The 12,857-nt window shown below is 50.5% G+C and overlaps 3 protein-coding genes and 1 non-coding gene across 4 annotated transcripts; 2 read left to right on the forward strand and 2 right to left on the reverse strand.

Annotated features, from left to right (window-relative positions):
* Positions 1–1,032: 1,032 nt before the first annotated feature.
* On the reverse strand, positions 1,033–1,140 carry BDV17DRAFT_t112. Its single transcript has one exon. It is a non-coding gene; the product is annotated as a tRNA-Thr (tRNA).
* Positions 1,141–3,585: 2,445 nt separating this feature from the next.
* BDV17DRAFT_293424 (uncharacterized protein) lies at positions 3,586–5,260 on the forward strand (the record flags this gene model as incomplete). The annotated part of the gene is made up of 3 exons (XM_073762607.1): positions 3,586–4,455; positions 4,548–5,000; positions 5,084–5,260. 3 exons carry the CDS (start codon positions 3,586–3,588, stop codon positions 5,258–5,260), a joined length of 1,500 nt encoding a protein of 499 aa, XP_073613467.1.
* A 925-nt stretch (positions 5,261–6,185) lies between these two features.
* Positions 6,186–7,642, forward strand: BDV17DRAFT_269196 (SUR7/PalI family protein). Its single transcript, XM_073758554.1, has 2 exons — positions 6,186–6,434; positions 6,482–7,642. The coding sequence occupies exons 1-2, from the start codon at positions 6,297–6,299 to the stop codon at positions 7,319–7,321; spliced, it is 978 nt and encodes a 325-aa protein (XP_073613468.1). The 5' UTR covers positions 6,186–6,296; the 3' UTR covers positions 7,322–7,642.
* Positions 7,643–8,005: 363 nt separating this feature from the next.
* BDV17DRAFT_151870 (uncharacterized protein) lies at positions 8,006–12,600 on the reverse strand. The gene is made up of 2 exons (XM_073754500.1): positions 12,320–12,600; positions 8,006–12,267 (listed from the first exon to the last, which is right to left on the reverse strand). Exons 1-2 carry the CDS (start codon positions 12,470–12,472, stop codon positions 8,122–8,124), a joined length of 4,299 nt encoding a protein of 1,432 aa, XP_073613469.1. The 5' UTR covers positions 12,473–12,600; the 3' UTR covers positions 8,006–8,121.
* Between the last annotated feature and the right edge of the window lie 257 nt (positions 12,601–12,857).

The following is a 12,857-nucleotide window of genomic DNA, read 5'->3' on the forward strand; positions in this document are numbered from 1 at the left end:
CTCTAGAACAGTCTCCAGATTCAAGTTCGTTGGCTTCAGAAGATAGGTTGGAAGGAACTTCAAAAGGCAAGGCATGACGATGACACGACAGGCGTGTTACAGACGAATGCCCGGGACGCTTTATTTCAATTCCGCTTAAGATGTACTATCTCAGAGCATTTCTCAGTCTACACGGCGCCCTTAGCTCTTGATCCAATTGGTCTCAGCACATGGGGCTAGCCCCGGCTCTCGAGTGGTATATGAGGTGTCTGTGGTATGCGTACATTATTACTTAGTTACACTTCCATTGGAACATCATTCTGCTTTCCTTACTGAGTTAAATCAGCATGGAGGCTGTGGTTTTAAAGGGAGCCCAGCATAGCCATAACCAGGCTCTGAGGAGCATCTTGGTGGGAACGCGAGGGGAGGACGAGGTTAGAACCAAGATACAACGTTTACGATTACTACGTAGTTCACCGTTACGATTTTACAAGACCCATTATAGAAATCTTACCACAAGGGCTATAGCGGACCATTCCCGCCAGTTCATCCACTGCGGAAGAGTCTGAGGTCTTCGCATTGGAAAGAGCATTATTACTATGGGTTGGGTGCCTTCTAGAAGCAAAGCAGTTGTTAGGACTGGACAGGGGCGTCGACTTCAATCCCAGCTCTGAGACTAAGATAGTCAATTGCATAGTAAGACTTTACCCTAGCTTGTTGCGAGCCATGAAGGTGTGCATGCCATACGCATATGGAGCCTATCATGTATATATACTCTGTTTTACCCATCCGACCTCGGCAGTTAAGAAAAAAATTGTATCAGCGAGACTGGCGGCACCTTTTGAGATAGGAAACATAATGTCTGACAGCTAATGGAGGTTTGAAGCTTCAAGGCAGCGAATGAGAGAAGACAGGCAGAGGGAGTGAGACAGAGAGAAGTGTAGCAGTGCAGGAGAGATGTCAGTACGGACTAGAGTGCCATAGCTTATACTAGCATCCTTGTAGCATCGAATTAATCTCAACCTTTTAGAGCAAAAAAAAAAAGGTGTTAAATGCCCCCAGGCGGGATTGAACCGCCGACCTTTGCATGAACTCAAATATCTAACCGTAAATTACGGTAGAATTACAAGTGCAACGCTACTACCACTGAGCTATAAGGGCTTGTTTTTGACTGAAATTTTAAATTAAATAAAAGGACGCCGCGCAGAATTTTCTTCTCGGCTTCACTTTTCAAACCCTGGTCAAAATCGCTGCGAGTATGAAAGGGAGAGGTCTCAAAAAAAGCTATAGATTACAAAGTTCCCAAGAAGGCCGCCTAAACATCTAATTTTGCACATATATACTTTGATCTTGTCCGTAAGGGCCTTGAGCAACAGCTAAAAGAGGTAGGAATTACTGGAGCTCAAGGGATTGCTGTTGGGACTTTGCAGTCTGCTGCCGAGTAGTAAACCAAGCGTCTGGAGTCCACTAGAGTTAATAATCAAAAGATTGCTGTTAGGACCTATTTCTGGGCTAGAAATCTACCGCTTCAAGTTAGAAGTAAATATGGAAACATTTTGAGTGTAACACCCATGTTTCTCGCATGGGTCTGACATGAAGCTCGTTACTCCAAGTTTTCTCCATGAACTAAACCAACGGGATGCCGTGGGTGGCCTTACCGGTTCCCGCATATGGGGCTCTGTACGGGCACCTGGCCGGGCCAGAGTAGATTGGCCGTCTAAGCTTACTCTTCCCGGAGGGATATGGAAAATATATAAAGTATGTGCCTACTGGATTTCGGCCCCTCGGGACTCCGAGGACCGTTGCGCCGGGTCTTGCTTGTCTTGCTAAGAGGGCACAAGTATAATTTTTGTTGGACAGATCGAGTGTCTGGACGAGAAGGCGACATTGGTAGATTAGGTTCCTTAAGTAGTGTTGCTGGGGTGGCAAAACTATATATACGTTACGGCTGAGAAGATCCCCATCGAAAGAAGGCTCCGTTATGGTACACAGGCGCTCCTGCCAATGTCATATAACTACGCAACTGCCCCGGTCTTGTTCAGGAGGTCGATCCAACACTCTGCAATTTGATCTGCTTAAATTTCATGTCTTCTTCACTAACTCCAGCAAAGGTCTCCCCTCTCAGTCTTTACTCTCGCCATACAGAAGGTTATGTAGTTTCAGCTTCGATCTCCAGATTTGTCTTGTCCAAAAATATCCAGATGTATTGTATGCTCTCTTGGCAAGCCAAGACAAGACAAAAATGGTGGTGTAGCGGGATGCCGTGCGGTGCCCGGCAGTCGGTGGCCTAAGAGTAAGTTGCCGGATCCCGCTAGGCCTTCGAGGCCCTGTAACGGAAATATTCACAGTGCAGATCGGCTGCCTAAGTTTATCCTCGAGAAATACTTAATCTATTGGATCTCGCTCCTCTGGGCTCCAAGGACCGTTGTGTCGGGTCGGGTCTTGGTTAATGCTCGTCATCGATTTAGACCTAGAGTGTCTTATGTCAGATCCATATCCTTGCGAGAAACACGTTACATGTACCATGTGCCATGCTACATGTTACCATGCGGCATCCCATCATTAAGATTCCCAATCCTTGTTGGGCGAGACATATGGGTGGATCTACATAAGTCCGCAAAGTTATCAAGGATCGAAGGGGCTTCATTGGCTCGGTTTCTTTTCTGCCCTGGACTATACTCTATAGAAGAGTAGGCATGGCTGGGGCTGTGCGGCTGTGTCAGTGTCAGTGTCAGATTCCGGGGACTCGGTTGAGGTATGATCGGCCCGGTACCTGGTACCTCAACTATAGAGGTCTGTCATTCCATTGGAGAGTATTTATTTATTCAGTCCAGGGCCTTAAGATTTTATGCATAACCCTTTTGAACCAACATTACGTATCCTTGAACTGGGCCTCTTGTTGGCTCGCTTGTAGATATGGCTGTGCCTGAGCCTGAGTCGAGGTCTAGATTTGAGACACGGATACTCCATGTAGGTAAATTCTCTTGCTGCGTCATGTGGAGATTTTTAGCAGGATTGTTCGGAATTACGTTATAGTCTTGAGTGAGGCTCAAACAAAGTAGGTCCTGTGGTTCGCTCGCATGAATACGGCTGGGTCTGGGTTAAGTAGATCGTTGAGACACAGGTACCTAAGTATAGACAGCCATTGCTACAGTGTGAAGTGTGATTATTGACACCTCTCGGCATTCCAGTCTCAGATGAGCCTTCACTAGAATTGATTCAGTTGCGATGTAGCCACACTTTCGCAACGATTAATAACAATGGCATTGTTACGATGCAGGATGCGAAGTACGAGGACACCCCCCCACCCCATCTTTCTCTTCCTCTTCCTTCGCGCTGTTCTGTAGGCGCCCTGCTCTGGGCGTCCTGTCTCTGTCTCTCCTGAACTTCAAGAATAGAGCACAACAGAGCGGATTATTCATTCTATTATTCTAGCAGTATAAAGCCGACAGGATCATGGCGTTCCTGAACATGTATCTCCTCTACGTCCCCGGTACACTAGTACTTGGTATACTCCGTCGAGCAATCATGCATTCAACGACTCTCAATATGTTTTCTTCCTTGCTTAAATTTGTGCGTATTGCGTCCCATAGGCATTCATTGCCCATGTCTTCTCTTATCTCCCCATTCAGCCCGTCTATACCAGTCTCTAATCTAACCTATCCATGTCCACAACAGAAAAACCCACCGGAAGACGAAGACCAACCACCTCCCCAAACCCAAACCCAAACCCCAGACCACTCAATCGCCCTAACCCTCATAAAATCCGCAACGCCAACCTCCCCCGTCTTCTTCTCACTGCGCCACCTCATCGAAACAGACGGCGCAGGAACCTGGCCGCCCCATGCCGTCCATGGCGACGGCAACGGCGACAGCGATGCCTGGCCCCTACCGCTCCGTGCATACCACGAGATCTACCTGCAAGCCGCGCCGTCCTTGTCATTTCCACCGGGGGATGTCTCTCTTGATGACCAAGTTAGTATTTCCCGCGTCAGGGCGTTCAGGGAGAGGGTTAAGAGGGCGCTGGGTGAGCGGGTTGATTTAGATGCTGTGAGGGAGATCCTCCAGCTCTCCGCAACGGAGACAGATACCGAGAACCCTAACAGGTTACCCCTGTCCCCAGCAGCATACAACGGCTTCACCGCATGCATCTCAAACCTTCGACACGCATACAGATGGGGCGTTATCCCCGTCGTACGAGTCGCACAGGAGGAGAAGATCATTGATTTCCCTGAGGAGTTAGACGTTCCCTGGGCGTTTATAGCGCGGCGGTTTGAGGTGAGTTCGATGGGCGGGAACGTCATGACGAATTACTTTTGTAATTTTGATAAGGATGGAAGTATGGTTTATCGGTTTAATGTCAACCCCGCTTTGGCTGTGGCTCGTGACGGTGATGATGATGATGGTGATGGTAGTGACGAGATTGCAAGGGCGGAGTATAATTTTGCGCGGATGTTTGTTGGGATTGAGCGGTTGGTGAGTTTACCTACGTCTAAATACCCCTTTACACCTGGCTAGCACGACGCCGTTGAAGTCTATCTAACAGGGTTTAATTGAATCCCAAACAGGCCCTCCCAATCTACACCGAAATGGCCCACGCAACAACCCACTTCGCCAACGGCAACAAACCCGCCTGTCTTTCCTCCCTGCGCCGCATAAGCACGCTCTTCCCGGCCCCCCTAAGAATCTTCTATCAAACCCTCGTGGATAGGCACATCTCACCAAAAGTCTGGATGCATTACGTGCAGGGTCCAACGGGTTGGGGCGCCGGCGAGATGATTAATGGTGAATATGTTGAGTATGACGGGCTCTCGGGCAGCCATATACCATTCTTCCGAATCGCGGATGCGTTTTTGGGGATTGAGGCTTATTTTGATGAGGGGAGGATGGGGAGGTATGTTCCTGTTAACCAGAGGAAACTCACTGAGAGGATTAGGGAGTGTAATCTGAGGGAGAGGGCGAAGATGGATGGGGATGAAGAGATTGGTAATGAGATGGAGCGGTTGGTGAGGCAGTTGAGGGTAGGTTCCCTGTCTTGGTGCCATTGTTGCTGGATATTTATATTCAAGTCATGAGCTAATCTTCAACCCGATGTCTTGGGAAGACCTTCCGAGCCGCGCACCGCGGTCGCATTCATAAGTATCTGAGTGCACCTGCGCCAGAGCGATTGATTATGACGGCTGGGAAATCAGTCCTGGAGAGTGAGGAGATTCCGGAGATTGAGACGGCTATTAAGCACTTGGATGGGATACTGGCGAAGAGGATTAAGGAGACGGCGTAGTATGATCACTGGCTCTTGGCGTCTGTTGCTGTATGTTGCTGTATTATGTTAGAGTATAGATAGTTTCTCTGAAGTTGCTTTTCATGATTCAAGATCGCCGGCCGCTCTTTGTTCGAGAGAGCAGTTAGGGCAATCTGAACTATGAGTTTCGGCCTCAGGGATCAGGCAGACATAGTCGCATTGCTGCCATGGCGCTCTAACACGTGATGCGACCTCCACAATAAGCAGTAACTGTAAGGCTGAGGACCAGGATCCATGGGTAAGCCAGCTCAGCCGCAGGGGAAATTCTCTCCCTTGCTGGAGTTGACAAGCTCACACTGCCACAACCGCTTCGTCATGAACCATGGCATCGAACTCGGAATTAGATTGCCTTCGCTCTCGACAAAACTGGAATGCTGGTGCCTCCAGTCCGGAGTCCGAAGAATCTGCTGTGACAGTCGCAGAACGACACTGTCAACGGGAGGCCCACGGGACGGGAGATTACGAGTCTGAGTCGTGGACTGATTCTTGGTCTGGTCTGGCTGGATCAGGGACTGCATTCTGGGTGGAGACTGGAGAGGAGACTGGAGTACAGATGCCAAGCTCTGAATGGTGAAGCCTAACACAGCCTTACTGGACTTCTCTTCACTTCAGTGCTTGTTGCTACTCACTGAATGTAACCACGAACCCAAGCGAGGGGCGTAGCTAGAAACACTTATATTCATCTCAGACAAAATAGAATTGAAATCTGACTGCTAGAGTGTAATATGGTTGTGTTGGCCAAGTTTGAAGGAAAAGTGCCGACGTCAGTGACGCGTGGTTTTGCCAGAAGGGGACTAGCGGGTGAAGATCAGCCACTTTTATTTGTTTTGGAGTGCAAGAATTAAAATAGAAAAGAGGCGAAGTCGGTCTGACTGCGCCTCTGCTTTCCAGCTGCAGCTCCAGCCTCCTGCCATTAAATATCCAACCTCTTCCTGCCTTGTCTTACCTTCCATCAACAACCCTTCAACGCCTTCTCCATCTCCATCGCCTCCTTACTTCGACACACATCGCCATCATGGGAAAAGCGGGTCGCTTCGTTTGCATCTTCACGCCATACGTCCTCACCATCGCCGCCTTAATATGTCTCATCATCGTCGGGCTAGGCTCCACAGATAACGGCACCGACTCTATCAGGGACCTGTACTTCTTCAGGGTACGCCCACCATCCACAATCAACTAGATCGCAAGCTAATTTCCTAGGCCGATTTACGAGATCTAAATGCATCAGCACCGGTACAGGATTCAGTTTCCGACGTTCTCAACGACTTGAACGTCTCTGTTGACGACGGTGACATCGGCGCCGCTCTCGACGAAGTCCAAAAGTACTTCAATATCCCCGACTTCTACAACATCGGTCTCTTCGGCTACTGCCAGGGCAACGTCACCTCCAATGACAACTACAAGGTCCAGAACTGCTCTCACCCGGAAGCCCAGTTCTGGTTCAACCCGATTGAGATTTGGAACTTGCAGAGACTTGGCCTGGAGAATGCTCTGCCCGACGATCTGCAGGACGCGCTGAACGTCTACAAGAACGTCTCTAAATGGATGTCCATTGCCTACATCATCGCCTTTGCCGCGACTGCCCTTGAGCTCCTGCTTGGTATCACCGCCATTTTCAGCCGCTGGGGCTCCTGCGTCACGACCCTCATCGCTATCGCCGCCTTCCTCTTCACTGCTGCCGCCTCGGCCACTTCGACTGCCATGTTCGCCGTCATCGCCGGCGTCTTCAACGACAAGGTCAAGCCGTACGGTATCGAGGGAGGCATGGGACGCAACATCTACGCTGCTACCTGGATCGCGACAGCCTTTTCGCTCGCCGCTGCTCTCTTCTGGGCCATCAGCTCGTGCTGCTGCTCCGGCCGCTCGCCGTACAACCACCGCCACGGCCGCAACCGCGGCGGCATCACCGCCGAGAAGGCTCCCTACACCTACGAGCCTGTCGGCGACTACCCCTCCCCCCAGCCCCCCTTCCACGGTGGCGCTCCTGCATACCAGGCTCCCAACCGGACAACCTCCTACGAGCCCTACCGCCACGTTTAAACAAACCAACAATTTCAAACCACAAAAAAAAAGAAAAAAAAAAAGAACTCTCGGCTGGAATCCTCTTCGCTCTGGAGAGTGACGATATCATGCAAGCTGCATTGATTTGATTTAATATGGATATGTCTTGGCCGCATTGGTTATATAGCAGCAACCATTGTTGCGGCTATTTTCTGGTCTTTATTACCTTACCTACTCTATTGGCATTGGTTTTGCTTTGCATGGGTGGACAATTGGATGATAGATCTAGCTCTTACTATTAGTTACGATAACGATACCCTCCTTTACCTCAACTCTGAGAATGAATCACATTGATCTTCATATAATCTTTAATTCTTGATGTATTTGCCTTTATTTTGGGAATTATGTAATGTCAAAGGCGGCGACCATATAATGGCATCTTCAGATACCGCAGCGCAGTGTAGTGCGAATGCGACCCCAACCCCAAAACGACCCCGGACTCCACGCTGCCATCCATAAGTAAGCAAATCGCAGAACAAGAACCTAACGAAAAGAAACAACCCGGTACAACGCAGAACGAAGTGTCAGGCAGAGCTAGGCTAAACATAGGAATAGAAATAACTCTATCTAGGAAGCCGGAGCCGTAGCTGGCCAGCTCGTCCTGCCCTTAGGTAACCGTGATGTTTTAGAACATCCGTATATCGATTCGATGGATAGAAATAAGAGAAGAGAAGAAAGATACCACCTTCGGAGCCTTAACGTAGCCTGTACTGATATGCAACGAATGGGTATCCTCCCTGACGCAGCTCCATAAGATCCCTATCTCATCTCATCTCATCTCATTTCTTTTCCCTCTCCCTCCCCCGCGAAACAGGCCTAGGCCTAGCCAAAGGCTCAACCCGTCGAATCTCCCTCGTCTTCCCATCAACAATCCTAATTCCACCCCGCCGATTCCTAACACTCAGGACGTCCAGATCCGCAGCGGCCCATTGTTTGAAGGGGGTGTTAGGGGATTCAGACCATGTTGGTTTTGAGGTTGAGTTGGGTTTTGAAAGGAGGGGAAAGGTAATGTGGCGGAGGGAGGAAAACCAGTTTTCGTTTTCTTGTTCTTCGGATTCTTCGGATTCTTCTGCAGAGGTTGTTTCTTGGGCTTCGGGTTCGACTTCGACTTCGGATTTGGAATCAGGTTTGGGTTTCTGGATGTTTGGTTCGACTGTCTTAGAAGCTTGATCTTGATCCTGGTCTGCGGATGAGGTTGGCTTTGTAGATGGAGACGGAAACTTGGGCGGTGCGGTGGTGGGGATGATTTGTTGAGGTTGGGCGGACGGTTCCTTGTTCTCATTTTCCTCTTTCTCTTCCTCTTCTCCGCTGGACTCGGACTCAGATTCAGATTCAAATTCGGATTCGGTCTCGGATCCGGATTCATCTTCAGAAGCGGAATCAGATTCGAAGGTGGATTCAGCTTCGACTGCAGCTGTGACGGGCACTTTCCCTGCGTCAGCGGTTGAATTCGAAGGTCGATGTTCGGAAGGTCTATTGGCAGGGTGTGTGACAATCGGGTGGGGCAAGTTTTGCGATTCTTCTTCCGGTCCCTCATCGGACTCCGTTTCATATTCAGATCCAGACTCAGACTCAGATTCAGATTCATGAGCTGCAGCGGACCTTGGAATTCTGTTCGAGTCTGCGTCGGGTTTCCGAGACATCGGTTCCGCAGGGGCGTTACTCGGTTCCTTAACGGGCTCAGGTTCATCATCCTCGTCGCCGAGTTCAACACTGGCCGTTTCGTGGATCGTGTCGTCGACACCAACATCTTCCATTTCTTCATCTTCATCGCTGGGCATCCAGTTGGTGTGAATACTGGACGTATGCTCACCCTGATCGGAGTCCATATCTTCGTCATTGCCCCCCCGTGCAGCTGCGCGAGCCGGCTCGCTGTCTGGAATGCTGTACTGCGACGAGGCATCATTCCAGTCAGCTTGACATTGCTTATCCTGAGATGGGTCTTCCGTTGCAGCGAAAGAATGCGTGTGCAGTTTCGACAGCTGGTCCCTAAGGCTCGCTGTGAAGGATATATTTGCGTCGGCCATCTCAGGCGCGTCTTTGGGTTCTTCTGGGTCGACGGTGACGACCTGCGCCGCGCAGGCACTTATACCCTCAGCGTAGAGACCGCGTTTCTTGTAACTGGGCTTTGAGAAAGAATATGAGAAGTACTGCTCGTATTCTAATGGGTGAGTGTCATGCTGGATGCATTCCGCGATATAGCGAGGGTAATCTTCGATATGTTTGATGACAAAGTCGTCCCATAGGAATGATCTCTGCAGGCTCCCACCTTCACGAAACGCCTGTAATCTGGAACATAGCTTCGCGAAGTGCTCAAAGTTACCAGTATATGCTGGATAGGCGTCGCGGAACTTCCCATATTGCGTTAAAGCTTCAATGGACTGTGCTGAATTGATAATGCGACTCAGTCCGGGAGCAATGATCCTGTCGTCGGGGTTTTCTGATTCAAATGCAGTTGGCGTGCGGTCAACCTTGATTCGTTTGGTGGGTGAACCGCGTTCACTGTCTCCGACTTCAGATGCAAAGCGCTTCAGTGGAGAGGCGCGGTCAGCGTTTAGGGGAGAATTCCGCGCAGACTTCTGTACGGTTGGGCTCTCTTGGTCGCCAATTGACAGCATGGACGATGGAGGTAAGTCGCGGTAGGAGGAAACAGCCTTTGGAGATTGCGAGTGATATGTAGGAGCAGCTTTGCTCGCCTCGACAACCTTTGGCTCGGAAGACGTGAAGAGCGAATTTGAGTTTGACCAGGGAGTTGGCTGCGTTTGCGGGGCTTCGCTGTCTAATGGCGTACCCATGACATGGATGTTGTCCAGACTACCCGGAGCTGTTGCTGGTATAAATTTCGAGCTCTCCTGGGACGTCTCTCCTTTCGAGTCTCCTTCATTGCTGGGATAAGTGTTGAGAATGCGTGATTGAGAGGAGGATATATCTGGCGCGGATTGGATCTCCGCATTCGCTAGGTAAGCGTTCTGGTTTATCAACGCAGGACGCGATTTGCTGAGAATCGCTGGGGTTTCCACCACCTGAACCTTCCGTCTTGCAGCTTCGGGAAGAGACGCTGCTGAACTTGGGATTCCATCAGCTTGACTCGATTCTTGCTGAGTACTTCCATACAACGGTTGGGGAACTACAATCTCCATTTCTGAATTAGAGCTGCTGCCGTCACTTCCACCCATGCTAGACTCAGGGCTGCCGTCATCGCTTTGATGCGCGTCGTCGTCGCGAGGCTCATATGCAGCCATGGAATCAACATTTGCCTCGTTGGCAGTTTCCGGCGCTTCAAGCGTGTCTGTTGTCGAGCCTTGTTCTCGAGACGGTGGAAAAGCTTCCTGAGCGTCTGCTTGAACCGGTTCTGTGACGTTTGTTTGACCATCTTGGAGGACAGTGGCATCCTCCTGCGCCTTCTGGTGCAGCGCCGTTGCTTCTGCTTGGACATTTATGGCCAACGGGGTTTTCTCCTTAGCGTTGCGCTTTTCAACGTCTGTGGCCTGCGTATGCTCATCTGGATCGCTGGGGCTGATCCTCTGCGGCTTACGAGGAAGTACAGGGTCTCTTTTCGGAGTATCCCCGGGTAGCGGATCTCGGGGTAGGAGTACACCGCGGCTGGGCGTCCGGTCGGGTGATGTGCTCCACTCTGTGCCGATTTCCTCTTCTTCATATTCGTGGTCAGAGGTGCTTTCCCTGGTAGGCGTACTAGGTTCGGCGAAGTGAGCATCTTCCACAGGTGTCGACTTATCGTCCGCCCGCGTCTCGTGCCATCGCAAAACAAGTTGGTTCCATTCTTCCAGCAGCGCCGGTGGCACATGCCCAGAGACTGTTGGTTGTCCAACAGGTGGCGGATACCATGGCGGATCCGTATCTAGGAGCTCCAGTTGATCCTTTGGCACCGTGACGTCGACGCTCCGTATCTCGGTCATACCTTCCCAAGGGTCAACAACAGTTGCATTCACGTTCTTGTCAGCATCAACGCTCCGAACGGTAACATGTTGAGAAGCTTCGAGCTGGTCATTGAGTTGCTTCTCGGGTGTATTTGGAGAGTCAGACCTCTCAACAACATCCTCCGCCGGCGGCTGCATTGATAGTGTAGTCGAAACAGCCTCTATGTGCGAGAGCTTAGGCGTCGGTCGGTTTTCATTGGCCTGGGGTGTTAACGGCCGAGAGACGACATTCTCGTCAAGCATCCTCTCTACATGTTCAGTTGCCGGTTCTGTCGCTGGCCATTCACGTAATCTGAGATTTCCATTGCCACTCGTAGATATATGACTTGTGCTGCGGTTTCTTACTTCGGTGGTAGGTATTGGCTCTAAAGACCGTGCCTTCGCGGAGTCCTTTCGACCCGACTGCCGCACATCAGGAGCTTGCGGCTTGGAGAGGAGTTCCAACAACTGATTCTTAGCGGCGGCATCATACTTCGAATCAGGACTAAGAGATCTCGTAGGCGAACGGGGAGATATTTGCGATACCAGCTGAAGCTGCGTGGCTTGAATTGCATGATTATCAACCACTTGAGTTGCAGGTATATCGCCGTGCGCGTTCCCGTTGCGTTCCTCGCTGTCTGTTGTATTGGACGCTTTCTGGTTTGGAGGATCTCGGTTCTTGATGGACGATAACACCCTTCTAATCAGCTTAGCCAGGGTAGGCTTCTTGGAGACAGATTTCCCCGCCGGCGGCCCTTTGACTCTGCCTCGCTCCCATGCAATATTGAATCGCTTGACATAGAGATGAACCTTGGGCTTCCCGGTAGAGTATTCGTACACCAGCTCAAAATCGTCCAAATGAATCGAGTATCCTCGACAGCTATCTCTGTTAAGTGGTTTGTTAGGAAAGTTGCTCTTATAGTCCTGCAACGATTGGCGAGATAGGCGTGCTTCGATTTGCGTATCCAGATCGGTCACATTCGCAGTGGGGACGGCTTGCTCGGACCACTACAGGAGATGTTGTCAGCCAGGTAACTGCGCTGAGAATCAGATCGCCTACCGAATTTATCTGGGCATCTTGCGGGGTGGACGTGGAAAATCGAATATTGCTGCCATCATCTTCCCAGTTTAACCCGGGATCTGGCCGCCCAGTCTCGTAGCTCAACAGGCAGTGTTCAATGAAGGATGAGAGCCAAATGTTCGATGAACTCATTGTAGGGCCGGTCAGAACTACGTTCTGGAAGCATTTGAGGCCGTATGCGACATTTTATTTCGTCCGAACCAATTAAGGTATGCGCATTGAGGTCAACTCCGCATTGGGGAGATTATCGCGAGCGATGGGATCGGCGCGACAGTGAAGTATTGCGACCGGGAACTGTTGTAAAATGACGGAGATGTTCATACAAGTCGGTCGAGGCCTGCTCTTCATCCCTCAAGCCCGATAATCTCTGGTTTCAGTGACTGAAATGGATGGTCTCGGGTCGACGCGATTGTCGCGTTTTCTCAGCCACAGTTCCTGTCACGAGGATCTCACCAGCCACAGGAGCGATTCAGCCACACCCCACGTCATTGATTAGGCACCTGAAGGCTGAGGCTGC

This window comes from Aspergillus undulatus (genome assembly GCF_047715775.1).
Source record: "Aspergillus undulatus strain CBS 261.88 unplaced genomic scaffold BDV17scaffold_41, whole genome shotgun sequence".
Lineage (NCBI taxonomy): Eukaryota > Fungi > Ascomycota > Eurotiomycetes > Eurotiales > Aspergillaceae > Aspergillus > Aspergillus undulatus.

Coding starts and splice junctions, on each gene's coding strand:
- BDV17DRAFT_269196 (XM_073758554.1), top strand. CDS start 6,297: ATGGGAAAAGCGGGTCGCTTCGTTTGCATCTTCACGCCATACGTCCTC. Junction 6,435..6,481: donor GGGACCTGTACTTCTTCAGG/GTACGCCCACCA, acceptor CTAATTTCCTAG/GCCGATTTACGAGATCTAAA.
- BDV17DRAFT_151870 (XM_073754500.1), bottom strand. CDS start 12,472: ATGAGTTCATCGAACATTTGGCTCTCATCCTTCATTGAACACTGCCTG. Junction 12,268..12,319: donor AAGATGCCCAGATAAATTCG/GTAGGCGATCTG, acceptor CATCTCCTGTAG/TGGTCCGAGCAAGCCGTCCC.